We start from the raw sequence: 27,338 nt of genomic DNA on the forward strand, positions 1-27,338 counted from the left end.
GTATGAAGCACAAACTACAGTCCCTAAAAATGTATTACTTCACGTAAACCATAGAATTTCTGAGCATTAGGAATCCTTGAATGTCAATTGCAGTCACCTCATGTAAAATATTACTATTCAGAAACCCATGTCTGACCTTCGAATTGTTCATAAAACAATCAGCCGATAGAAATAAAAAGAACCAAGTAAATAACTGACCACGATTTTCCACCAAAATCTCCTTGAAACCGAAGTAAAAGTATTAAGTTGCAAGTTATTTAAAAAAATCACGTCCTCCCTCTGCACTTACTTAACATTTAAACAATTTCACATTTCACGAACAAATCTGAAATTCAAATGCAGCACAAATTACTGTTTGTACCAAAAAAGTAGTGCACATACCTTGACTCAAATTATTGACCTCATTGCTGTTAGGAGTGCGTCACACTGTGGCTTGCGACAGTCCGTCAGTCAGAGCTCTGCTTTATATTCCGTCGCCAAACTCACCACGAACCTAGACAATCATTCTTCTGAGAATGCTGAAAAATATATGTATTTCACAATTGTCGGTATGTGATTCTTAAGTATTGCTCTTTGTTGCTCTTTGTAGTGTACAATTTATTAATACTTCTTTTAATACACCTATTTTTCTTGTTAGTGTTATTTCAGATACTTACTGTGTATAACTCGGTAATTTCGGTTGGTACGGTGGCTGGCCAACGGGTAGCGGTTTCGATTCCCGCAAGGAGCAACTCTTTGCGTGATCCACAAATTGTTGTTTCGGGTCTGGGTGTCATGTTTATGTGAAATTATGTAATAAATACACCTACGATATAGGAAAAAATCCTAGCGTTGCCAAAAAATGGCAGTTGAAAACATTATTTGACCCTATTCGAGATCAATTTGAAATGAAATCATCATAGAGATTTACATATGAATGGCACAGAAATTATTTATAAAGGATAAATTAAATCAAACTAATTTAAAATTAGGCAAACGTTGATTATTTATCACTTGTCATAGTATTTGGTTATCATAAGTGTTGCCACTCTATGCGTGGGACATGAAGGCGAAAGTCCTCGCCATACAGAATGTAAATGGATCGAGAAGTAGGTTTTGTTTGATTAATTATTTATTTAAACATTTGATTAAATTAGTTACCTACTCTTTTCGTTTTCAATTCCTTTGACAAAAAGGTACCAAATAAATATAGCAACAAAAACTAACTTTTCACTAGTTTTGATTTTGAACCATATGTTATAAAAGTAATAGAGGTCAACCTTACTTAACACAACACCCAGCATGGTACAATTACAGACTCTTGTAGAAAGAAAATTGAATATCATGGTAACGCTTAGACAGTAACTTAAATCTATTCTTGTTCGCCAATCGTGACAACTGAATTAACTGTTATTTAGTGTTATTAGTCCCTTGGTTCAAACAAACTGGAAAGGAAAAAGCTTTCAATTCAACCAAGTATAAGAACATTAAATGCTGACACTTGGTATGTAACCACATGTATATAATTCTAGCAGCCTATGAATACAAGGATATATAGCAATTCGTATTACTGTAGTATACGAGTATGTCTAGGTTGACAGCTGCCACTTTAGGCTACGTGATGAAGAAAGTAAGTGCCCACTTAAAGCATTATCACGGCCTCCGAGTACATTGGTATGCGAACTACAGAATCTGTCATTTTTAAAATATCTGGGATGCAACGCTAATGTTTCATAAGTTAGTTAGTTGTTGTGAAAGTACCTATATATTTTTTTTATGATATAAGCCGGTAAACGAGCACACGGATCGCCTGATGGTAAGCAATCGCCGTCGCCCATGAACACTCGAAACATGTGCGTAGGGCTTTTGGGGGTTACGAATTTAAGGGTTGATAGGGCATCGGGGATTGGGATTTTGTTTAATGGAGCTAGGACATAGATCTAGGTTTTTGTAAGATCTTTAACATTCTTGTACACATTGTACAATTTGAAAGGCTTTCAAAAATAATAGAGTAATGTATAATGACAATATAACACATAGGCGGACTTCAAGCCAAAGGGACGTTTAGGCAAAAATAAATAAAGAGTACCTAGTGTACCTACATCTTTTTGTACAAAATTTCAGTATATCGTTAATTTCAGTTACATCCTGAAAGCCTTGATCATAATTGAACCAAAACCACAAAAAATATCTGTAGATAACATTATTTCCAAAAAAAGAAGGCCACAGTATTTGATCTGATTCATTTTCAACGCATGACTGAGTTACACTTGAATTGTTCCTAGAATTTCTGTGTCCAATGTATAAGGAAAATATTTGCTTTTAACACGTACCTCGTAGGCACACATACACATACATTGGTCCTCGATAAATGAACAAATCTATACTCTGCAACCATTGCCTCACATTTAAACAAGTTTCAAGATAGTATCTCAATAAAACCTAATTCAATTTTAATATCTACGATCACTTAATAAGATCTCGATTTTATTCCATCCATGGCCTATTAGATAACAAAGTAAAGTGAGTAGAAATTAATAATATGAATTATATTATGTAGCACGAATAAATTAATCGATTTTGAGTCATAACTAGGTCCGGTTAAAATAGTCTCGCTTTTAATACAGTCATAAATACGTTGTACACTTACAGTAACTTTTCACTTACCTAAATTTTCTAGTGATTAATTATCACAGACAATACATAGTACGGTATATCTTTGGCCAGTAATAAGTATCTTAGTTTTAATAAACTATTCCCAACAGCTAAGAAGCGTTAAAATGTTGATGAGTAAGATAACATTACTTAGACAAAACATTCGTACAAAATAAAACCCAAAGTTGTGATACAATAGACATTACCGAATTGAAATAATGAGATCACCTCGATTAGATACCAATTTACAAATAGATCTCAATGTGCACATTTGACTGCACATTCATAGTTCTAAGCCTTTGTGTGCTGTGCTTTTTCGTATGAAAGTACTGTAGCAACAATTGCACCATTTAAGACGTGGACACAATACGTAAAGATTCCGAACATTGTCGACGATAGTTGTGTCACTCGGCTGTTACTCACTCAATGCTATCAATTACTTGATGAACACACAAGTTGCGAGTTCTATACATACTCGTGCATTTCATTATAAAGAAAGAGACTTAATTTGGGAAGTCATTAATAATAATTAGATAATAGATAGAGTATCCAATAATTCCTGGCTGATTTTAAAACTAATAAAACAACAAAGTTTTGCGCTGTCGGAATTTGTGTTCTTTTATTACAGTTTTCAAGTTTAAATTAACCGCACTATAAGTATTATGTGATAAATATCATTTACTTACGATTTAATCGAAATATTAAGATTGCTGCTATTGTATAAGAAAAAATATGAAAATCAACAACATTTTTAACCTGTGATATCTACTGATATCGACTATGACTATGTTCATGGTGTCAAGCCGTAATTAACTACCAATTAAGGACTTAAATTCGTATGTGTGTGTATGTACTTACTTATGTACGACATTGGAGGCTATTAATAATCTGGCGAAATTATTTAAATATGTATAAATAGCACTACTGCGTAATGTTTAGAGACAGTTACAAAATAATTTAGCAAATATAGATACATGATTGATAGCCATAAATCTACGTGTCAATTTAATTCAAAATGTAAAACTCGTAATAAAACTTGTTTAAGTAGCTACTTGTATTAACTGACTATTTGATGATTGAAGAGCCGCCGTTTAATTATTACGTGAAGTATCTAGGGACGTCGACATACCTACGTATGGCAGAAAATTGGTAAAGTAACCAACAGTGGGTAAACCTGGGGTTATTATGGTGAACGTATGTTCAAACTTTCCACTTATTCCATAATCAAATTGATCAGAGAAGTAAACTGCCTCGTCGGTCGAGTGGTCGCAAGTGCGAGTTTCGGGATTCGGTATTGCTGAGCTTTTAGTAGCAACCGTGCTACTAGCAACCAGACACCGGTCTGGAATTGTATTATACAAATGTTAAAAACTGGGTGTACATTATAAAGCGGCATTACGTGCCGTAATGTGCACCTCTGCCTATCACTATCTAATCTGCAATAGTGCGTGTGAAATTTTATATGCTATTTATCTTCTGTTAATCTCTAGTTGCGAGTGTTAATCGTCATCTGTCGGCTGTTCAGAGAATATCAATCGAGCTTTCTCTGCTTACGCACTGTCAACTATGAATGCAACACACTAGTGTTACAGATACGTGCCTTAATATACAATCACGTGGTGAGAATATATCCTTCTTAGACTTAAACACCTGTGAGGGAAAACCTATGACTCCATTGTAGGTACTGCATTCATTAAAAAGAGGTAATACATATTTTTCCAAGCGCGTCTGTTCAGTGCATAATAGAGCTTTCATCTGATTCGCATTAAGATGTTATAGCAGAAGGAATGTTTAGCAACAAAACATTATTGTACTTGTAGCACATTATTAAGTAATTCTTCTAATAAAATGAACACTGACTAATCAAAATATTTTCATGGCACATAAACTGGTAACTAACTACCCAATAAACTTTAAGCTTTATTTACAAGCACTTTACTTACAAAATAACAATGACAGCCACGATCGAGTTCACCGACGTTACATATCGCCAAACATTTTGAGCGTAACTTAATTCTATTATGCTTTATAGCGAACTAAACGCCAAAATGTAATTAAGACCATAAACTTATAGTCGTATATTCGTGGGGTCGTGCTCCGGACATTGCATCACGTTCGTGACATGCCCGACAAAGCCTGAGGAATGACATAAGTAGACTGCAGACTGAAGCGGCGCAACCACGCAGCTATGTGGATCACGAACTTGTGCCCATGTGATGCCGATATCAGATCTAGGTATAGACAAAACTAGAACGAATTATACGCTCGTTACTTGTTAAAACTAAACGCAACTGTCATAATAGATTGCTTGGTTACTTAATAAAAAAAAACAGAAAGGACTGAAATGATTTGTAATTCCATTGCTCTTTTAAATAGGTTCGTAGGTAGTAGTAGTAGCAGCAGAGCACTCACTCTTCGCTAAACATTAGATCTATTTTAATGGTATTTTGCAATAAGATCTACATTTTTTTTATTTAGAAACGTCTAATTTAATCGTATAGTAATAAATAACATATAAACTAATGCTTTGCCGGCGTCTACAGAGGTTACCCAACCCTGTATCGATAACATCGTCTATCATTACATTACTGAAGCCTTTAAAGCTTGGACAGTGGTCGGATAACCATCGCGTTACGGCGTATAATGTCAAGGTGAGACCGTACTATTGTCTCAAACGCACGCGGACCGCGAATTGTAAGGCGTTGTACAGACAAATGGCACTTTTTTGGCGACAAACACCAATGCTCCCGTTTACGCATCATCTGCAACCGGCAACACGTCAACGAATCCCGATTTGTGATCTTTCAATAGCTTATTTCACTAAATTGGTTACTAGAGATAGAGTTTTGTATCGTTTTTAATGGAGTCTTGAGGTCTACAAATTGAGTATTCTTAATTCTAATTAGGTTTGAATGTGATAAGCGGATGAGCAGTGATGTAAAAGCACCCGCGATCAAAATATGTCTAAAACATATGTCGAAATTAAATCTCAGATAAGGTTACCATATCCTCTGTCAGATTTGTCAAACAGGCCAGACATTATAATTGCTACCCGTCGACGCAACGACTAATTTGTCGTTGCCACTTTGCAGCCTGTCTGTATGAGCCCTAAGTAACAAAATAATGAATAGCCATTCATCGCGCTGTCGATACCAGTGAAAGATTACGGCGCTGGGCGTGATTGTTTTAACGTATGTGCATTTATATTAACTGGGGGATTGTGTTCATTGCTAACAATGTATCATGTACTTACCTACGTGATATCATTGCTGTTTTCCTCCTAAAAGATAGGCAGAGGTTTTTGTTCATAGAAATACTATTTCTTTATTGAAAGAAAAATGTTTTGATGTGGGTAATAATCTTTCACACCAAGCTCATAAACCTTTGCAATGAATAAGTAAACAAATAATTACTAATGAATATTGTAAGTAATTAAGACTGAATTGTGCAAAATAAAAATGAATTCTAACACTATTTCTGTACAATATTTATCAAGTAAATGAAATCAATCACAGTCATCATGAACATTTCATTAAAAATCTAGTCCACTGCACTGATACACATTAGTTCGACAACCTGCAACTCATCCGATCAATAATATATTGCTGATTTCATCACTTAACGCACTGTAATTGAGTCATCTAGATATTATCAGCACATATTTGCATATCGGAGCGCCATCTCCAAAAAAATACAGTTTATTGCTACTTCGATATCGATGAGGAGCATTGAAACCAATTTCGCTTTATTACAACCTTTTAACAGTCTACATTATACCTGTCGCAGCATTTATTGAGTGATAACTAAAGCTCGAAGTCATACGCGACGACACACTACCATTTAGTTGCATGATATCGTAAAACTGTCAAAGTAATCGAATAATCTTAACCTTGGACCAGTTTACGAAGAGAACAAGTTGTGTATGTCGCTTAGTGTTACGTTACGCAGCGCAAAATGCCGGTAATTACACGAGTAATGCAGGAATGGTAACAGATGTTCGTAAATTACGTCGATGAACTTTAAGTCCGTTATCTTCAAGGGAGCAAAGAGTCACAGGCCTCCAACCAAATGAAAATATCAGCAGTTTATAATTCAGAACAAGGACAACGATATGTGCCCACAAAGTCGTGTGCATATTTTAGCAGATACAAGTTATGTATGTGTAACTTGTCCACTTTAATAGTTCAGAGTACCTAACATGTAATGCTATAAGCAACCTTAGGTTGTTTCATTTAAGAACTAGTTTCAGTGGGAAGGAACACAAAATCCTGTTCGAACAATTTATCGAATCCTCGGTCGATGTCTAATGAATGTCGTCTGCAAATGTTTTTATTATAATTTTTGTCACCCAAAAAGCGTTTTATTTAGCCCTTTTAACGTCCTCTTAATTTAGGAAGAGTTTATATCAACTTTAACACATTGAACGCCGTGGTGGTCACCGGTGACCGACATTAGCGGAGGATTTGCCTTCAACAGTTTTCTATTGGCAGTCAAAGACTTAATTAAAATGTACTACCCAACTTGTTTACCCATGAATGATGGTGAGAAATAGATATTTATGTCAAGATAACCATCAGTTGTCCCTCAACAAGTCGTCAGTCTGACACACCCGGCCATCAGTCAATATAAGACCTCAACACCCGTCGGGACCATGGCCACTGACCTCTAACTGATCTGATTGATGTAGGTAAGTATCAATTTAACACTACTACCGGCGAAAAGACCTTAGGCTCTATTTAAATTAAGATATTGAGTCCTTAAGCACGAACATTATAAATGTGGTGTATCTGTTTATTTGCCGTACTCAGAGACATTTAATGATTAGGTACTTAAACTATTCCTTAGTAACGATTTTGTTCAGAAAACAATTGCTAAGGACTGGGTTAAGTAATCATTAAATTACTCTGAGTACGGCGGTAAGACTATAAAAATGTCTTGACTTATATAATGATGCTGATCCCCGAAGGAATACACTAAAATGCTATATTAACTACATAATTGTAACACCTAAGAAGTATGTTTCTTCATTTAACAGACGTGTAATAAAAGAAACAGTTTAAAAAACATACAACTCATCAAAACTAAACATAAATAAAAACTGTGAATACATAATACCAAATCTCTGTCTGTCTTTTCCTAGAATAAAATAGGCGCAATAGTCTAACTGTTACATTCTCTCAACTAAAACAGATTTTGGTTGACGCCAAATAAATTGTAGACCCACTAAAATAAATGGCTATTGCATCATTGAGCTGAACTTAAATTAATTTCTCACGATACACACATACACTGAGGTTGTTCAATTTAAATGTAGGAATATGAACGCAGTGACGATATTTTATTAGTTATTGTTTTAATTATAATAATTCACTTTTAGTTTTAGGTAATAGTTAAATATACAAGGACTAGATTTTCACAGGATATTTTTTATAAAAAGATCTATATCTTTTTCTTTCGCAAGCTCGTAATACTAAAAGATATGCATTTTTTTTAAGAGGCGAAAATCATCTAGTGACTTCTCTCGCCAGGGCGAGGCGAGAGGGAGTATCAAACTCTTACTTACTAAAAACCACCGCGTTCCTACAGGAGTAGGAACTTGCTTTTCGAGCCGGAGCTCCGGTAGACCCGTTAGGTAATCCGCAGTTTATTAGGCATTAGCCCCATTTTTTTTAAACGTGGCCCTATACTGGGACTTTTCTCCTGTGTCGTGGGTGCGTTTATAGACATACAATTTCACATGCACATGACACCCAGACCCGAAACAACAATTTGGGTATCGAATCCGCTACACGTTGCGCGGCAGCCAGTTGCCCAGCCACCGCGATAACCGTGCAGTCGAAAAGATACAAGCATTTGAAAAGATATGCATACAAAAACACTTTTATTTATTTACAAATAATAACGATTGGTTTACAAAACAAATTAGCCTTGTCAAACATCTAAAACGAGATGATTAAAATGTAATAAGTATTAGCATTGTGTTGTGGGCGAGGCATCCTTGAGCGCACGGGTGGAGCTCGCTTGCGCAAGCGCATACACGATAACAAGAGCACACGTAGCGCAGTAAATGTCGCTCCAGCTTTTTATGGCTGCTTCATTTCTTCCTTGCCGTACTAAGTAGCCACTTATAGGTACACTTAGTATTACTTAGTTTGATATGCATCTATTTGAAATCTCTTAGGACATGGATGTGATACTAAAGACTTTATTAGTGTACGTTGTTATTATTTCTATAAAATATTTTGAATGTAACTTTGTTTATGTTTGCAATATTTGTGAGGAAAATCTTAAAGTACTGTATCTAGTTGTAACTCGAAACTTTGTTACACAAGATATTTTTTTGGTGTGGCAATATTTTCATATCTTTTACGCCGATGAATTTTTTTTTTCAATATTGTGTGTATCTAATAAAGCGTGCGACGATAAAAAATGTTTTGGATTTGATATCTTTCATAGGTCATAACTTGAGATTTTTGTATTGAAGGTAACAAAAAAAAGCGGTTTATTAAAACTTAATGAATAGCATATTAAAATTAAGCCACCACTAAAAAATTTCCAGTATAATTTTTATCCTTTACTACTTGTTAAAAGGAAAAAGTAGTATTTCCTAATGTTGATGCCAATACTATCTAATTTACATAGTATATTATGTAATAACATACATAACTAATACACAAGCTACACTTATCAGCTTAATAGAAACCATTTAGTTAACAAACAAATGAATAAAGGTATCGGTGTGCAACGTCTGCCAATGTGGTTACTTTAATGATTCACAAGTAGCAGAAACCACGTAAAATATAGACTTGAGATTTATTTTCAGGTTCTACTTTAACACGGTCAACACAAGCAGCCATCCATACAAGTACCATCCTCACTAAAGTTTTGGGGAATACTATTATACGTTGATAGGGAACGCGATCCTCCTCTTCCTTGAGGGTCTCAGGGCGGGAGGATTCAGTATGGAATACCGACTCTCACGAGTCGTGATGTAAGCTTGAGCTCTTTCCAACAAAAAGAGGCGAACAAACTATGATGACGAATTATTTTAATAATTAATAACACATAGCAAAATATTTCTTCTTTAAAACTTCAGAATACTTAGAAAACACATTTACACTAATCAAGTGACACATCACAAAGTAGTGAGATCAGTAATACTAGTAAACTTTAATTTGATGATCAAAAATATACAATATACTGTTTAAAATGTGTAAGAAGTTGTTAGTTACCGTGGTCGTACTAGGAACTGGAAAGCAGTGCAAGTGTGGCCGGCGGGCGGGCGGCAGCCGACTGCTCCGATTACTGCGACCTTGAATTTGAGGTAGAGGGCCACTTCTCGTGTTACATATAACTTACATACCTATACAATACAGGAAATTAATACCTCTGTTGTCACGCCAGACGGAACTGCGAATAAAAAATATAAAATTAAAATTGGATATAAGTATCGATGCATTTTTAATTGTTAAGTTTTTTTGCTACTGAGGACTTTAATATGCCATTTCATATTGTTTTTTTTTTATTAAAAGTAAATATTAATTAAAGTGGTAGCCTTAAACCGGACACGCCACGTTAAATTCTTGTCTTTATCCCGTATTACGAGCTCAGTAGGGCTGTTGCCTGATCCGGAACTGCGGACTACCTAGCGTGTTTACCGGGGCTCCGGCCCGAAAAGAAGGAGTAGGAACGGGGAGGTTTTTAATCAGTACGAGTCTGATACTTCCTCTCGTCCGTCAAAAACATATTACGATCTAAAGAACCAAGAGACCATCGACGTTCTACTAAATCAAAGACGTCCTATTAATGATGAGAATGAATGATTACGATGTCGATGCCCGATAGCAACCAGGGAGAGTCTAGAGTTCATCTTCAATCTTCTAAGGTCTAAACATTTGACTGCACGGTTGGTGCGGTGGCTGGGCAACTGGCTGCCGCGCAACGGGTAGCGGGTTCGATTCCCGCACGGAGTAACTCTTTGTGTGATCCACAAATTGTTGTTTCGGGTCTAGGTGTCATGTGTATGTGAACTTGTATGTTTGTAAACGACACAGGAGAAAATCCTAATGTGGAGCAAAGTATAAAAAAAAAACATATGTTTGGTGCTCATTTAGGTACGAGTATGAGTTTCCCGGTAAATATCCCGGTTTAAGTTTCAATTCTAGTGTTAGTGACCATGTCAGTTTAAAAACGCTAGGTATATACCTACAGCTACAGCTAGCTACCTACGTCTCTAGAATACAGGCTCACTGCAGGTCTGCTCTGTTACCAAGTGTTTTAATATATTTAATGCGACAGAGTCTTGACCTTAATCTATGACTAAAATCATCTCACGACATTGTTCTCACATGTAAATTTGAAACAACTATCAACAATGTAAACTTTAGATTATAATACGTAATTAAATTTTATAAAAAATGGTATCTGACTATCATACTAAACCCATTCTTCTACGTAAGAATTTACGTTTTGAATTGGATCTTATCGAACATTTCTTTCAATCAATCAAAACCTAGTTCTTTTGACTTTAAAATAAGTATGTTATTAAATAGACACTCTGATGTTCGTTTCTCTTTCTTCTTTACCTAATTTATTTTATTTTAAGTAATTAATAACAGTCGCAAATATTTACATAATCTCATTAAATTAGAGAAAATACATGCTTCTTGAAAGTTAAAACAGGGAAAATATGTAAGATCTCTTGAAGAGAAGAAATAGAATAATTATGTTCTTGAAGACGAAATTCATACTTTTTTGATAATTATGTTAATTATGTCCTCTATTTGTTGCTCCTTTATTTCTTCCTACCCCAATGCAAGACAGACGTGCCAATATGTATGTCTTTCATTGTGATTTTTATGAATAAAAACATGGTTACTTATTTTCTTTTACTTTGGTTAATTAATTATTTCTCGATCAAGAGAGGCAACAAAACTTCATCTAATCACTAAAAGAGAATTAGAGAAAGGAGTGCAACAGAATCATCACATGAAACCATATCAACACTGACTTCAATTAGAATAACAAATTCTTATCACAAAATCAGCTTCCGAAAAATTAGGGAGCATTAATAGCGCCCTGAGGCTCTAATCCACGGCCGTGTGACTTACGCACGACATCGCCGAGTGAAAGGGTGCGCCCCCGCTAGCCATATAAAAGCTCCAAGCACTTCTCGTCAGGCATCATTCAACATCCTCGATCAACTCACATACCACACAATGGCATTCAAGGTACAGACTCACACGCAAGAACCTGTTCTATGAGTTAAAGCAAATCTATCGCTAATTATCTTATGTAAATAGTGCAGTTCACTAATTTGTCAAAATATTGTTTTCAGTTTGTAGTATTCGCCTGCTTGGTGGCTGCCGCCAGCGCTGGAGTATACCCAGCCGCCCCTGTGGCGTACTCCGCCGCCCCCGCCTACGTCGCCCACCAAGCGTACGCTGCCCCCGTGGCGTACGCCGCCCCTGTCGCTAAGGTGGTCGCTCCCGTCGCCAAGGTCGCCGTCGAGGAATACGACGCGCACCCCCAGTACAGCTTCGCTTACGACGTGCAAGACGGTCTCACCGGTGACTCCAAGAGCCAGCATGAGAGCCGCGACGGAGATGTCGTACAGGGCTCCTACTCCGTGGTAGACCCTGACGGTACCAAGCGCACCGTGGACTACACTGCTGACCCCCACAACGGATTCAACGCTGTCGTGCGCAAGGAAGCCCTCGGACACGTCGCTAAGGTTGTCGCTGCTGCTCCCGTCGTCGCCAAGGTAGCCGCCCCCGTGGCCTACCAGTCCGCCCCTGTGTACCACGCCGCCCCCGTCGCTAAGCTGGCGTACGCCGCCACCCCCGTGGTCCACGCCGCTCCCGTCGCCAAGTTCGCTGCCCCAGTTGCCTACTCTGCTCCCCTCTACCACCACTAAATTGATGCCAAAACCTAGGAATCTAATTGTACTATTATAAAACGTATTATTTTCAATACGTTTATAGTATAAAAATGTTCATTAGGAAATATTAAATTAAATTATTATTTTTGTAATGAAAATCTATTCTTTTATTTTATTTTTCTAATGCTAATGTAGATTTTCCTCTTTCACGCCCAAGTTGCGTAATCTCGGCTTCGATGTTCAGGTGGATTTCGAAATAACAAAATTGAGAATTAGGTATTACGAACTAACTACCACGTTGGTCCACTGGTCGCAAATGCGACTGCCCAGCAAGACGTCTCTGGTCGAATTCCCAGGTTAGACAGAGTTATTGGGATATCATCGGATTTTTTTAAAATAACATAGTGTCAAATTTCTCTCAGTAGTACGCTTAATAGGCTCATATCGTATCACGAAGGACTCATAACATAACTGATGAAAAACCTTTTACATTTTTGGAGACATTGAATTTTGCATAGTAACTTTTTGAGTACTTTTAAAATAATTTGACTGCATGGTTGGCGTGGTGGCTGGGCAACCGGCTGCCACGCAACGTGTAGCGGTTTCGGAGCAACAGTTTGTGTGATCCATAAATTGTAGTTTCGGGTCTGAGAGTGATGTGTATCTGAACTTGTATGTTTGTAAACGCACCCACAACACAGGAGAATATCTTAGTGTGGGACAACGTTCTTTTTTTAAAAGAAAGAAAGCATACCGTACCCATATACCGAATAAATATTTTATAATAAGAATGTAGGTAGTTAAATGCCATGCACAGACAGAATGTTATTTAATTATTCGCCGTAGCACGTAGGTACCGGCGGGTTACAAAGTTCACGCGCAGGCGGCCTGCGACTGAAATTATCCTACTGACATTTTCAAGTAGTACTTATACCGTACCTATAGACTAACTTAGGGCCTGGGAAGATTTGACGCATATCTACCTAACTTTTCTAGGTAACATAACATTGTTGATTTGTATATTTTAGGTACTGGCGAGATAGTGGCCAAACGTCGTTTCCATTCTAAGCATTTCTACCTAATATAAAAAAAATCCTTGATATAGTATTGTATTGTCATTTTTTTATCAATTAAGCCCACTGCCAAACTACGATAATATTCTACATGGACGGGTTTGCTATAAATCTCCACGTTTGGCAATCGAATTGGAGATTCCAGTGAAAATAATTAGTTTAATCAAAGAATGTAGTCCGTCATTCTCCGGCAAGATTAGGGATAATAAGTGTATAGTAACATATGTTTTCTATTCTGCCGCATGGTTAACTAAGCTAACTTAATACGCCATATTAAACAATTAACAACTACCTAATTAAATAATGATCACGCGAGATCATAATGAAAACTGTTTTAGCCAAGCGACATGCTAAAGCGATGTTATTTGAAATATCGAGACTGCTCTGAGCACGCAGTCATAACAATGATCGGTACGTATAGGTAGGTTGTGAATGCGAGCTTCCCCTAGCCGCTTCATAATGAGGCACTCACCCCAGCCGAGGGGAAAGGCAGACGGGTGGCGGATGCCGGAAAAAAGGGTGTGAGAAAATCGAAACGTCCATAAAATTTTTAGGCGCAGATGAAAATACTATGCAGATTGTGGAACTAACCAGATCTCATTTTTTATGTTTGGTTTTCAACCAAGATAAATGTATTAGGTGCTATTCGTGGTCTTTAAAATGTTGAACCTAAAATCAGATTGTAAAAAATGTATCAGTATTGTGTAAAGAGCCTAATTTTATTGTAATAAATGAAATTAATTAATAAGTACTTCAAAATTGTAATTAAATGTTATTTCTTAAAACAATATTTGGTACTTTATTCAATATTTATATAATTATAAAAAGGATTAAGTATTTAAGTCATAAATATGATTGAGTTAATTATGTAGTGCTATAAAACTACAATCAAAACACAAACAGAAATATTTGCGGTGTTAATTTAGACAGGCGTTCATACTTACACTTCATCATCATACCCATTTTACCCATAATTAATAGGGTACATATTTAGCAGAATGGTGCATAAACATAATATGCCTAAAAATTGATAAACCGTATTATAAAATTACAAACTTGAAGCTATAATAATAAACAGGGGTCATAATAACACCTACGATTTACTCCGCAATACACTACAACTGAGCAATAACTAAGAAGTTATACACAGGGACATGTGTTTGCACTAGGCTTTGTTCTTCCCTGTCAACGACCTTGGGTATCTGCCCCATTCGCTCCACGCCCTATCCTACGCCCAAGTCCTACGTAAATAGCACTGCGTAACTATAGAACACGTCTGGGAGATGGGAAGGGAACAACGTCAACACAACGCCCTTGCCAGACTAAAACTGCGGAACTAATAATATTGGAACTAATTTTAATTTTACTAGTACAAAGTTTAATTTATTTAAATATTATAACATGTAATTTTAATGTCCCTTTTTTTCTCATTGTATCTATAAATAATTTAATCATCATCTACATTTTTGATGATTTCTTAATAATACTTGGATCAAAATAATATTTGATTACCTTAGAAAAACTAATTTACGTTTAAATACTAGTTATCAGTTTCAAATACGCCTTAATTCCTTTAAATATAAGAGTTTTCTAATAAATAAACTTTCTCAAACACCGTACTACTAGCGCCACTGTTGCTTCAGTGTTGCCAAGTAAAAAATGAACTAGCTGTAGTATTGTGTCTTTCTATGTTTGACAGCTGAAATCAAAATAAACATCGGCCGACGCCCAAACAAAACATTATTTTTGTGGAATAGGTGTGTCGCACACGCCCGGCTGCAGTGTCCGCAGACTCCGATTAAAAATACTTTTAATATTGTATCAATCGGTCTTTAAAATAATTAAGCTATCGGTGCCTAAAATATTTATTGTGGTTTCGCGATTTGTGGAAATTATTTTAAATTTTCAATAATAATTAAAAATTACATAACTAATATTATTGGAATATTGATTATTTCGTGCCATCGAGGAACAAATACCGGCAATGGTGTCTACAAGGGGGGTCCGCTATAAATTCAGCGAAGGAGAGCGCGTATTGTGTTATGAACCGGATCCAACAAAAGCCAAGGTGCTCTACGACTCCAAGGTAAGGTCTGCAGTACTAGGTCTAACCACGCCCAACATACTTAATTATTTTCACCCTCTTCTATAATAAATAATATTATAAAACTACCTGCAACAACTACTTAACAACAACTAGGTTAGAATTATGTAAAACTTTTTGTCAGAGGTTTATAACTTTTTTGGCGAAACATTTGGCCAAAATTATAGCATATTTTTTTTAGAAACTTTGTAAATGAACTTACACAGCACTCATTATGTATAACTAGTTGAAAAAGTAATGAAAATTAAATAAAAAATATTTTTTTAAGTTTTTATTTTTATGTCAAAAATATCACAAACTAGTTATAAATTGTGGATTATGATACATGTTTATTAGTTATTTCGCGATATATATTTAAATTTGATAAGTTAAACTTTTCTTTAAAGTTGTAAGTTCATTTCCTGGATATGGGTGGGGTAGGGGTGAGGTCTGACCACATGTATACAAAAATATTTACTGTTTCACCATTTTCTTATTAGTATCTTATCAGATATTGTTGCATTGCTGCAGTTGTTTGATTCATTGTAACATATTGTTGTGGGTGGGGCACTACCACCAACAGGCAGAAGCCATAAAATGTGGCTGGGGTGGGGCAAGGGGTGCCTAAGTTAATTAGCAAAATTCTGTAACACACTTTTTCCTACATCTATTACTGCATAAGATAAATAACTGTATAATAAAATATGTTTCTTTACATTTGAAAGAATTATGATTTCTTTTTCATTCCTGCTTAGTTGAGTGCCAAGTTTAGAATCTACTACAGCAGCCTAATTTATTGTAAACAGGTTTTGGAAGTAATTGAAAGTAAAGACAAGCGTGGCCGACGGACCGTGGAGTACCTGATACATTTCCAAGGCTGGAATTCATCATGGGATCGCTGTGTCAGCGAAGATTTTGTGTTGAAAGACACAGAAGAAAATAGGCAGCTACAAAGAGATTTAGCAGAGAAATCTCAACTGCAATTGTAAGATTTTTATTTTGTAAATATTCATATTTGGGCAATTTATTTCTTGTAATAAGAAGCTGTGCAAACTGCTGTGCTGATTACTATTTTTCCTTCATTGTTCAATGTTTGGTATAGGGGCGCCTATTTATACCGGCGTGAACGTAAGAAGGGCGGCGGCAGCGTCTCTAACTCGGCCGGCGCTGGCCCCGCCAAGCGCGCCAGACATGGCTTCTCTGATGATGGATCCTCCAGCAGCACTCAGCCTGATGGTGAGTTGCAATTGCAATCTTACAATATTCTCGTTACATTTTATAATATTTGTGCTTTTTTATCTATTTTAAAAATGGCCTATTTCACCCTGTTATAATTTTTTGTGTTGTTAATTTTTACATCAATCTGCTATTTCGTTATTGTCGTGATTTTTTTTTCTTACGAAATCAATGTGTGCGGCGCTTGGTGCATGCAAGCTATACGTTTGTATAACATTGGGTGCAATACGGCACCAGCGTACATACGAACAAGTTAAACACGTGGCTATAGTTTCAAAAAGCGCGCCACCCGACACACCCAAAGTACGGCAAAGATGGCCGTTTACGCGGTAACGCCCAGACATGCGCAGTAGCGCTCTCACTCACCCCTTTCGCATTGGCGGCTTCCTTTATTATGTTCATTGTTTATTTATACTTTGTTTGAAAGCCGAACTTTTTATTTTTGCACTTTTAAAGCTCTGGACATATTTTACGAGGAACATTCGCATTTAATATTCTATTGCAAATGTTACTGCATCATTTTTATAGTTTATGCAATTTCCCTATCGTAAAAGTTTTGCTAAAAATAATTTGAGGACGTAATGCACCGTTCACAGACGTCTTTTCATAATTGTTCAGTTTCGCATTAAATTAAAAAACAATAGCTCTGACTCCTGCCTGTTATGTAATATGAACTCACGCCCAGAACTTAATATAGGTGATAGATAAGCGGCGAAAAGTGGGTGGTACTTTTAATATGTACACCGCAGCATCCACAGCCTACTCCTTCGAGGAATAGAAGTCGTAAAGATGTAAAACTAACTGCAGCTTTTTCCTTAGTAATTTTGTGTACTGGAATTATTCTTATAGCGAATTTACGTTTATACAAACGTATATTAGATGTCGTCTGCGTTATATTATGGCGGACACGCCCTGAATAATACGTAGTACCGTATTCAGGGCATATCCATAACACTAGAAACGTTCTTGCAACTTGTAAACATAGTTATCTGGGTACGTGTGTATCATTGTTGCGGCGCTATTTATAGAACATACTGAGACCTGAGTACTTGTTATTGATCAGATAACGTTGAGGAAGGCGTGGAGACGGCCGACACTGACTCCTCGTCCGCATCTGGGTCGAGCTCCCAGCCGCGATCACCGCCACCCAACGTGCATGTAGGCCGAGCACACATCACGCTGCCTTCAGCTTTACGGTAAACAAATGATGATCTCTTGGTCGAGTGCAATCAGATACTTTAGTGACGATGATTTGAAGCCCAATTACTTATTATAATGGAAATAATTTGTTCAATGTCAGCTCAATTTAGTCGAACATTTTATTGGTTGGCTCTTTATTTGCAATGTGTGCGATAATTTATGTGGTTGTTTACAGTGATCGGCTGACGTTTGACTATCATTTGGTGGTGAAGCGAGGTCGCCTGTCGCAGTTGCCGGCGACACCATGTGCCGCGGAGATCTTGGAATCGTTTGTGAAGTGGTTCGCTCGAGCCGGCGCTTGGGCGACTCCTCGCGCCCGCCATGACCCGCCGCAGAAGCCTGATATGCTTGATGTGTCTTGCAGGTATATACTAACCAGCCAGCTATCCTAATGTCACTTTCTTTAAAAGATTTTCTACTTTTGAAATAATAAGATTTACTTTTTATTTCAATATGGTACCACTAGATATGATGCAGTACCTTTTCTTCTCACATGTATTTTCTACTACTACATGTTGGTAATTGTTCCCAGATTGAATTTGGTCCGCGAGGTGGCTGACGGTCTCCGCGTGTACTTCGACTTCATATTGCGCGGCCATCTGCTCTACAAGCAGGAACTGGCCCAGTACCACGAGATCTGCGGACGTTTTATTGATGAGTAAGTTCTGAACTTCCATCATTCATTAATTCCTCTCTCCAAGGAGTTTATAGAACTGAGAATTACTCAACGACCTAATGACTTCCAGATCGGCCGGTTGGAAGCGACCTGCATTCACTGTCTCCCTGCGACCACTATCAGGTCGTCTGACCACTTTGCTGTAATTTTATATTATTTTAGACAAGAAGAAATCAAGAAGCAGCAGCTGGAAGCCGATGATGACTATGAGGATGAACAGATGGGCACCGAGGACGAAGTCACTGCTGCTGAAGAAGATCTCAAGAGTCCCAAGATACCGGAGTACTCACACCTGCCTCCGGATCCCATGGATGCTGATAAAAGCGAGGGTAAGTTTTCTTTTAACACTGAAAAATTAAGACGGTTTTTATATTGACAAACTTTAACTGACTTTCAAAGACAACCTCATCTTTACATTTAGGTACATAAGGGCATATTTGACACCCCCTCTCGCCTCGCCCAAGGCGAGAAAAGTCATTGGATGATTTTAACCCCTCAAAAAAAAATCTTTACGTGTAAACGTAAAAAAAAAAAAATACATTTCTATTTAAAATACAATTTGTTGTAAACAGGAGAATGCAACAACGAGGAGGCTTCGGTACCAAAAACCGAACCTAATGAGAAGACCACCGCCGTCAGCGACTCCACCACGGACGACAACCAGGTGGCAGGCTCGGCCAAACCTCGCGAGGGCAGGTCTGCTACACGCAGTGGCAATGTGGCAAGGCGGTGAGTACATTTACAAAGTCAAACTCGAAATGTTTATTTGCATGTTAGTGTAAGGTAAGTTAAGGTCTTAATAAAAATATGTATTTTAAACAGCAAATTATGTAGGTATAAATATTTGCAAAGTTAAGAAAAATCTTTTAAGCTTAGTTTGACCATGTCTTTATTTCCCAACTCATATTTTTTTATTATATTAATAGTCTGTTTCCATAGGTAATAACACCGTCAAATCAATTTGCATTAGACTCAAGGCCCCTTTGAAACAATTTAATCTTATATAGTAAATTTGCTAATACTTTATGTGTATTTCAGGCTTCGTTCCCATAAGTCGGTGGTGTCGCAGTCGGAAAACGAAGAGCCCACTCCATCGACCTCTACAGGCGAACCGAGGTTGTTCGAGACCATGTCGTCTAGGTAAGCTTTCATAAAACTAAATCTAGGTATAGGCACTTGAACACAATGTACCGTCGCCAATCGACATCGGCAGTATAGTCGACAACTTTGTATTGGAGACTTGGTTGCCATCAAGAAGAAAAAAAAAAATGCACTTGAAAGTCAAACAGTAAAAAGACTCAATACTTTATTGCTATCCACAATTTAAGTGTTTTCTTCTTCTAAATATGCCGTAAAAAAATAAGCCGTAATAAGGCTTAGGTGGTAAACTTAACTAAGACACAATGTGGACCATATCGGGCACAACAAAAAAGTTTGAATGAATATCTGCTAATTATTATTTTAGTAAACCGATTCACTCGTTCCAAAAGGGAAGATTTCTATGCGGAAAAACAAACAAGAAACTTCTTAGTTACTTGAATTTATTCAGTGAAAAATGTACTTATCGCATAGCTAATAAAATGATGTTTTGTTCGTGTTAGTGTCGGCAGTAGCGGGTCGTCGCTGAGCGAGTGCTGGGCGCGGCCCACGCAGTCCACGCCCGCCCCGACCACTACACGCACTCCGCTGTCTCTGCTGTTTGATAAGGTAATACACACAGAACAAATATCTTTATATATATAATTCTTCTATAAGTGTGTATGTCACTGAACTTCTCTTAAACGACTGGACCGATTTTGATGAAAATTTTGTGTGTGTTCAAGAGGATCTAAGAATGGTTTAGATTCACAATTTTGTCCGCTGGACAATGTTTTTTTAATTATTTTTTAATTTATTAGTAGTTGTTGATTTTGGAATGTTTTACATTGGATCCGACAAATTTTCAAATTAAAGACGTGTAGACAGGACAACGTCTGTCGGGTCCGCTAGTATATACTCGTATATGTCGTGTATGTATATATTCGTATTTTCACTTGCACAGTTGAACTTATCAACTGTTGTGCAACGTGCCGTGGTTTGGACAACTGTACAGAATATTTATTTGGTGTATTCCACAAACTGTCTGAATATAGAGCATATAGCAGAAAATTATTAGTTTGGTATCGAATTTCATTCAGTAATAGACATGTCTTCTTAGTGAAGATGTAATCTTATATCTATAACTGATGTAAGGTTTTTATTCTCAGGTTTCAAAATGGCAGATAATTCCGCGCGAGGGAACTGAACACTTGCCATGCCGTGTATACGGCGCCATTCATCTTGCCAGGCTCTTCGGTACGGTATTTTATTTTGATATCTACATCTATTTGTTGTTCATGTATTTAATATAGTTGCTAACTTTACTTGTTGTCTTCGTTTCAGTGAAATTACCTGATTTTCTGAACGCTACTCAAATGCCAGACTTCAAGTTGAAACTGATTCTCAAGCACATCGATATGTTCGTTCAGTAAGTGATCTAATTTAAATAACAACTAAACTACATACATTCAGAAAAACACCGCCGAGTACCGTTCAAAAATGGTGCTTGTCTTTGAGACTAAAAGACTAATTTTGCTTTTCTTTTGCAGATTCTTGGACGAGCACAGTGAGTGGTTCGGAGAGGTGTACTACGTGGCCGACAGCATGTCTCGCTCTCGTTAAAGCTCACAGCAATACCGATACTCATCAAAACCACAAAATTTTGCTCTCTATTGAGATAACTTTACATTCCAAAATGTTAAAACTCATCGCTGAATATTTTTACGAGCTGATTTAAATTCAAAACAAAATTGTTGATTCGCCACCGTCCAATGGAAACAAAATTAATCGTCAGCGATGTTCATCAGTTGCTATACTGTCAGAAACTCCTATAAATGCGCTTTCACTTTGAATCTCTTTGCAATACTATTCTGATAGTATAGCGGCTGGTATCTTTCTTCTGGTAACGTCGAGATTACTAGAAACAATATTGTAAACGAGTGACTTATTACGCCTTCATTAGGAGACATAAAGTTGAATAATGTATTTCAAAGTTCTCATGTTAAATTCGCTTCTAACTCAAATACCACTTTTGGACCAGAGATCTTGTTAGCATTGGTATTGGTACAGGATCTTTGCATAGAGAGAAAGTTATTAAGACTGGAATGCGGTCGATCGCACGACCCGCGGCAAAGATATGAGAGAGACTCGTGAATGACTGCATGTTTGGATAAAGTATTATTCAAAAGTGGTATTTGTGTTAAGATTAGTAGGGTACTATTTTCTTGTAGGAAACGTTTGTCAGTATTATGTAGCGGTTGTAATTGGGACCTTGTTGATTACTAGCACTGGCCTATCAATGCACAATAGGGAGCCTGGTATGATTATTCTAAATACGTAGAGGTTAGTCGTTGTATTTAGACTAGCCTGTATTTAATCTTTCAACTTTATACTAGAAGTATAATTCTTTAGGTTTGTGCTTTTTGTCTGGATATGATTTATTATTAATGTATACAGACTATCGTAGCACACTCGGCGAACTATACAGTCATACCACAATTTCTTGAGTCAAAAAAGATATCCTAGTTTGCTCAAATATGTAGTTGATTGAGCGCAGACTAATGCGTAATATAAGTTTAATTATCTACTAAAGTAACGAACAAGTAAATGGCTATGTAGTGAAATAGCTTTATTTTTAAGTGTTTTGATGTTCCAGGCATTATTTGTATTATTTACTGTACGTGTTGTGTTGCGTGTTTCACATAGTAAATAATAATGCATACTATTCGAGCGCAGCTGTTTACTATTCAGGCGCGCACACAAATTATATCAACATTATACCATAACATTTATGTAGTGACTATATCAAATATTGTTATTCCAAGCAGCAGTTCTAACGATATATCAATCATAGTTTCACTAAGTAGATGTAGTCAGCAGATTAGAGAAATAAGTACAGTGCATATTGAAACTGGCTTTGTAGTAAGTGCAGACCAATGTACATCCAATGTATATCAAAATGTAATGTCGCAGGTACACGCTAGTGATTTAACATAGCATCAAACAATAGTAAGATTGCATTCTATTTTAGTGGACAACTATTAAAAGAAATAAAGAAGATTACTTTCAAATCGAGTTTTATTACGAAAAATTACATTCAAACTTTAATAACAAAAACAATTTCGGCAATTTAGGTCCTGAATTAGACAAATAATCATCATGTTGCCAACCGAAACAATTGACACATTACTCACACCATAACATCGAAATTACAATTAGGTGTGTTGCGTTCTTAAGGCACACAATAAACATTAAACATTGTTTTCCAGTACACTCTTTGAACAAAACACCTTCCTTTATAAATTGGTTTAGAACCAGGTGTTACAAGAGCTTAGTCACCATCCTATGAATGTTGGCCTAACACTAACATATTTAAATACTCACTAACATTAAGTATGATCTCGTAGGTAATGTGTTCATTAACAAGGCATCAAGGACCCAATCTGAGATCAAAGTAACTGTTCAACGGTTCAATCTGATAAACGGTACAATAATAATTTAAAGAGTAAATTCCAATACAATACAACTAGAACCTTAAACTGAGCAAGACCAGGTCTTTAATAACAATGTTAAAATTTTCAGATTTATTACAATAGTGGCGATAATTCGTAATTATTTTAGTACTGGTATAAGTAATGATAGTAAAATTACGACTAAGGACACCAAAAACCCTCTTGACCATCACAATTAGAGCAAGCAAGTCAAGGATTTAACTCTAGTAGAAGTGCTTTACGAATATATTGGTGTTTGATCCAGTGGTTTATAAATAATTTCGCTCCATCCTGTTTATGACGCGTCTGTACTCCTGTTCGAGCGTAAGGTATTGGTTGGTCAGACGACTGTGTGTCTCACTCAGGCCCGTTGCGCTTATTGTAGCTGCGTATTCTTCAGGTTTCAATACTTTCTGTAGTTTCTTCATTTCTAATTTCTTTTTCTGTAAACAGTACACATTTTACAATACATATTTTCCATAACAGAATATTAAAAGTAATATATACTTTTTGATAACTGATAACTTACCTGGAAGGGTGCATTGAGTCTATTTTTGACTTCAAGCCTGTAGTTCAAGTAGGCAGTCTTATCTGATGTGTTTGTGTTCTTCAAGCGAAGTATCTCGTATATGCGACGAGCTTGCTTCTTATTAATTTTGAATTTATTACATGCTTGGATAGCCATATCTTGAGAGAATCTAAAACAAAAATATATTTTTATTAAATGTTCTAGCTCTAGTTTTCCTCCTCATCAAATAGAAAGTAAGTTATTGCAATAATTACCCTTGCACAAGTTTTGAAGGATGAAAGGCAGGAAGATTTTCGCAGCTCGCTGCATCAACATAATCTCTAATCCTCTGGAAATCCTGTGACGGGTCCTCCACAGTAATATCTACGACATCTGGTTGAATTATGAAGTTGGCATAAATTGCCTGTAACAAAAAAAAAACTTTATGAATAACTTGTAATAATAATAGGATTAAAATTATAACATAACATTATCATTTATCAATTTACACAACATGGCGCGGCATGGTTCTCCCTTAACTAATATCATCCTATTACAAACCCCTTATCTTTCATATTGCTTTCCAAGACAATCCATCAACCTCTTATTTATTTGTTTTGTTTATCCATTAATCTACATCCATTCATCTCATCTAATAAGGCCTAGTTATGCCCTTACAATACTAAATAACTACAATATAAACAAGATAATACCTCTAGAAGGTTTGCACAGATGCCGAGTTTCCTGAATGGGGGCAGTGTGAGGACTTGCGAGATACGGGGACGAGAATGACGCGGGTATGCATAGTAGCGATACACTGTAGCATATGCTGCAGTAGCATATCTGGTACCACCCTCACTGGATTGAAACTTCTCATACCTGCAACATGAAATTAAAGAATACTGATTAATGGTGCTTTGATTGCAAAATGCTGATATTTGCAAGTGTGTCTTTAATTTGTAATGTAATAAGGTCTATGAGTCACCCAGGCTACTTGTGTAAGAGAGTGCTAAAGAGAAATGCTATCCATGTAGGAAAAACTCATGTTTAAAAGCAGCATTAAATATTAACAAACAGTCTTTTTAGTAGTTTTAGGATACAAGAAGGTACCAGGTTATTTTATTGCACTTTGACACACCAAAAGCTAAAGGTACCCCAGCAGCATGCAGCCTGTACTTAAAGTGCTCATTTACAGCAATGAATAAGCACTTAGCATCATACTTAGAGTCATTTAATGTTTGTGTAACCCAGTCCTTAGCAATTGTTTTCAGAACCTAATCATAACTAAGGAGTTGTTTAAATAACCATTATGTCTGTGAAGTATGCCAGTTATTATATAGATAGGCAGCAGCAAACATAGAAATACCAACAGTAACAAAGAGAATCCTGAGTGAATGTAATTGAATACCCAGAATAAACAAAGCAATTAACTAAATAAATAATACTTACACTGTGAAAAATGTCCATTGATCATCATCCACATCAATGAAGGAGGCCGCATCAACATACCACAGCAAGAAGGTCTGTAACCTCTGATGGAAGGCTAGGAAACCACTGGTAGATGTCTCAGTGTAGTACACTTCAAAAAATCGTTTGTCACCACCATCAGCTGTAAATTAGAAATTACAGTTTAGAGAGTGGATAAAAGCTCTATATATTTTGCTTTGAGATTAGAACTATTTTTAGTTAGACATCAAAATAAAATAACAGCTTCATTATAAAGTTGTTATAAATTCATAAAATGAACCTTACAAAATATATAACACACATCAATGTGTACAAAATCTACAATCTTCATACATATACAATTAGAAGCATATTACTATGACAAATTCAGACTGAGATTATAAACAATAAGACATGTTTGAACAGGTCTGATGTTACATCATTGTTTTAATTTTATTCAGTACAAAATATACATCAGAAGATTCTCTAAAAGAATGTGCAATGTACTTCATAGTGTCAAGCTGTAGAACTCAATAGCAACATATATTAATACAATTTGTATTTACCAGGGGTAGCTTGGAAAGCATGTATCTGCTTTCCAAAGGGAACAAATGTCTCATCTTTCTTTAGCCTAGAGACAAATTGGTCAAAGTTGGTAGTGAATCCAGGCGCAATCACTTTAGTTAGAGCTCCTTCCACATCATCTGCTTTCATACCCTCAGATTTGTTTGGTTCAATCTGTAAGAAAGTGAAGACAAAAGGTAACTTGAGGTAATCATTATCATCATTGTCAATAAATTATTTTCTATTTCACTAGGTACTGATGATCAATTCAAACATAAAGGACTGTGCAGTAATGACCATTCCATGTCCATATTTACCTTCTCTGTATACTCAATCCCAAGGTATGTCTGAAGACTACCTGCACTATAGAAAAGTTTTATGTGCAAGTCTGTATACCCAAATATGTTTTCGTTTTCACCGAAAACCTGATGACACATCTCTGGACCGAAACTTGTTTCGTCATTTTCTAGATCTTCAATATCACGCACTGAAAATATTACAGAAAAGATATGTTCAACGAAAGTGGTCTCTGAGATTAAAGATGCTCTCCGTAATGTATGTATTGTTTCACGCCATGTATTGGCAGGAAATGGCAACGCAGGAAAGCTTACACAAATGTACCGAGATGTTTGCACCAAGATCTAATTAGGATCTTGTTTATTTTGTAATAAGTTCTTACCCAGTTTAAATTCCAGGACCTCATTTCCATCTACAACTAAATGGCACAGTGCATCAGTCATTTTCTAGACGTTGTAAAATCCAATTTCATTACACTCTATAACCCCCGATTCCCGCGCAAAAAGGTGAGTAATAATAATACGGGAGAACAAAATATATAATATTCAGGATAATTGGTTCAGTTCACTGTAGTAATTTAATATTTCGTGTACATACAAAGTAAAACACTTTATTTAAAATAAATTTACAGTCACAGGACAACAAAAAAGCAAAAATGAGGGAAACGAAAGTTACTTTTTAAAATAGTTGTCAAAAGTGTCATAATGTAGGTGTCGAAATGACAGTTGTCGGTGTATCCTAGAGAGGATATCGATAATTCTTACTAAAGAGGCTGCGTTTTTATTTAAGTACTCTATGGTATTAGACGATAAGAATCTCATTGATGGTGTATTTTGAATAAAATGCTCGTCTTAATCCTTGTGTATTTGTTATTGCAATCTAGGTATTTCGTTAGAAAGCTATTTTAATTGCTACCAATACCTTTGACTTTTGTATTATTTTAATTATGTAAAGCTGCTGCTTTAATCTCTTTCTAAATATTATAATAAAAGAGCATTAATAAAGTTAGGTTTTCCAAATAAGGAAAAATATTAAACTCTATTTAATCAATGAGATAATGTAAAAAAATATCTCAAGTAAATAAAACAATCAATATTTAACATTTGTGCAATGACTCAATGACAGATTTAGCTGAACAAGTCATGCCATTGCCTAATTTTGAAAAGAAAAGAG

At 36.3% G+C, this 27,338-nt stretch overlaps 3 protein-coding genes across 4 annotated transcripts in view; 2 read left to right on the forward strand and 1 right to left on the reverse strand.

Annotated features, from left to right (window-relative positions):
* The window catches only part of LOC118278046 (larval cuticle protein A3A), a 39,138-nt gene extending 26,466 nt beyond the window's left edge, over positions 1-12,672 (forward strand). The window contains exons 1-2 of one of the 2 annotated variants that reach the window (XM_035597024.2): positions 11,721-11,864; positions 11,972-12,672. In XM_035597024.2, the coding sequence (XP_035452917.2) occupies positions 11,853-11,864; positions 11,972-12,550 (591 nt within the window). In that variant the 5' untranslated portion in view covers positions 11,721-11,852 and the 3' untranslated portion in view covers positions 12,551-12,672. Of the gene's footprint in view, positions 1-11,720; positions 11,865-11,971 lie in introns of those variants that run through there. The other variant, XM_050700298.1, reaches the window with a different exon arrangement.
* Positions 12,673-15,257: 2,585 nt separating this feature from the next.
* LOC118277975 (protein male-specific lethal-3) lies at positions 15,258-22,930 on the forward strand. Its single transcript, XM_035597020.2, has 13 exons — positions 15,258-15,673; positions 16,477-16,655; positions 16,773-16,906; positions 17,970-18,102; positions 18,282-18,470; positions 18,639-18,764; positions 18,945-19,111; positions 19,355-19,511; positions 19,821-19,922; positions 20,384-20,489; positions 21,029-21,116; positions 21,204-21,288; positions 21,410-22,930. The coding sequence occupies exons 1-13, from the start codon at positions 15,572-15,574 to the stop codon at positions 21,480-21,482; spliced, it is 1,641 nt and encodes a 546-aa protein (XP_035452913.2). The 5' UTR covers positions 15,258-15,571; the 3' UTR covers positions 21,483-22,930.
* LOC118277976 (histone acetyltransferase type B catalytic subunit) lies at positions 22,920-26,873 on the reverse strand. The gene is made up of 8 exons (XM_050700292.1): positions 26,548-26,873; positions 26,186-26,355; positions 25,871-26,042; positions 25,308-25,467; positions 24,572-24,737; positions 24,134-24,282; positions 23,880-24,048; positions 22,920-23,793 (listed from the first exon to the last, which is right to left on the reverse strand). Exons 1-8 carry the CDS (start codon positions 26,606-26,608, stop codon positions 23,620-23,622), a joined length of 1,221 nt encoding a protein of 406 aa, XP_050556249.1. The 5' UTR covers positions 26,609-26,873; the 3' UTR covers positions 22,920-23,619.
* Positions 26,874-27,338: the final 465 nt, after the last annotated feature.

The sequence above is a fragment of the Spodoptera frugiperda genome, chromosome 18 (assembly GCF_023101765.2).
Source record: "Spodoptera frugiperda isolate SF20-4 chromosome 18, AGI-APGP_CSIRO_Sfru_2.0, whole genome shotgun sequence".
NCBI lineage: Eukaryota > Metazoa > Arthropoda > Insecta > Lepidoptera > Noctuidae > Spodoptera > Spodoptera frugiperda.

Coding starts and splice junctions, on each gene's coding strand:
- LOC118277975 (XM_035597020.2), top strand. CDS start 15,572: ATGGTGTCTACAAGGGGGGTCCGCTATAAATTCAGCGAAGGAGAGCGC. Junction 16,907..17,969: donor CAGCAGCACTCAGCCTGATG/GTGAGTTGCAAT, acceptor GTTATTGATCAG/ATAACGTTGAGGAAGGCGTG. Junction 18,103..18,281: donor ACGCTGCCTTCAGCTTTACG/GTAAACAAATGA, acceptor GGTTGTTTACAG/TGATCGGCTGACGTTTGACT.
- LOC118277976 (XM_050700292.1), bottom strand. CDS start 26,608: ATGACTGATGCACTGTGCCATTTAGTTGTAGATGGAAATGAGGTCCTG. Junction 24,738..25,307: donor CAATGGACATTTTTCACAGT/GTAAGTATTATT, acceptor TTCATGTTGCAG/GTATGAGAAGTTTCAATCCA. Junction 24,283..24,571: donor TCTGTGCAAACCTTCTAGAG/GTATTATCTTGT, acceptor TTTTTGTTACAG/GCAATTTATGCCAACTTCAT.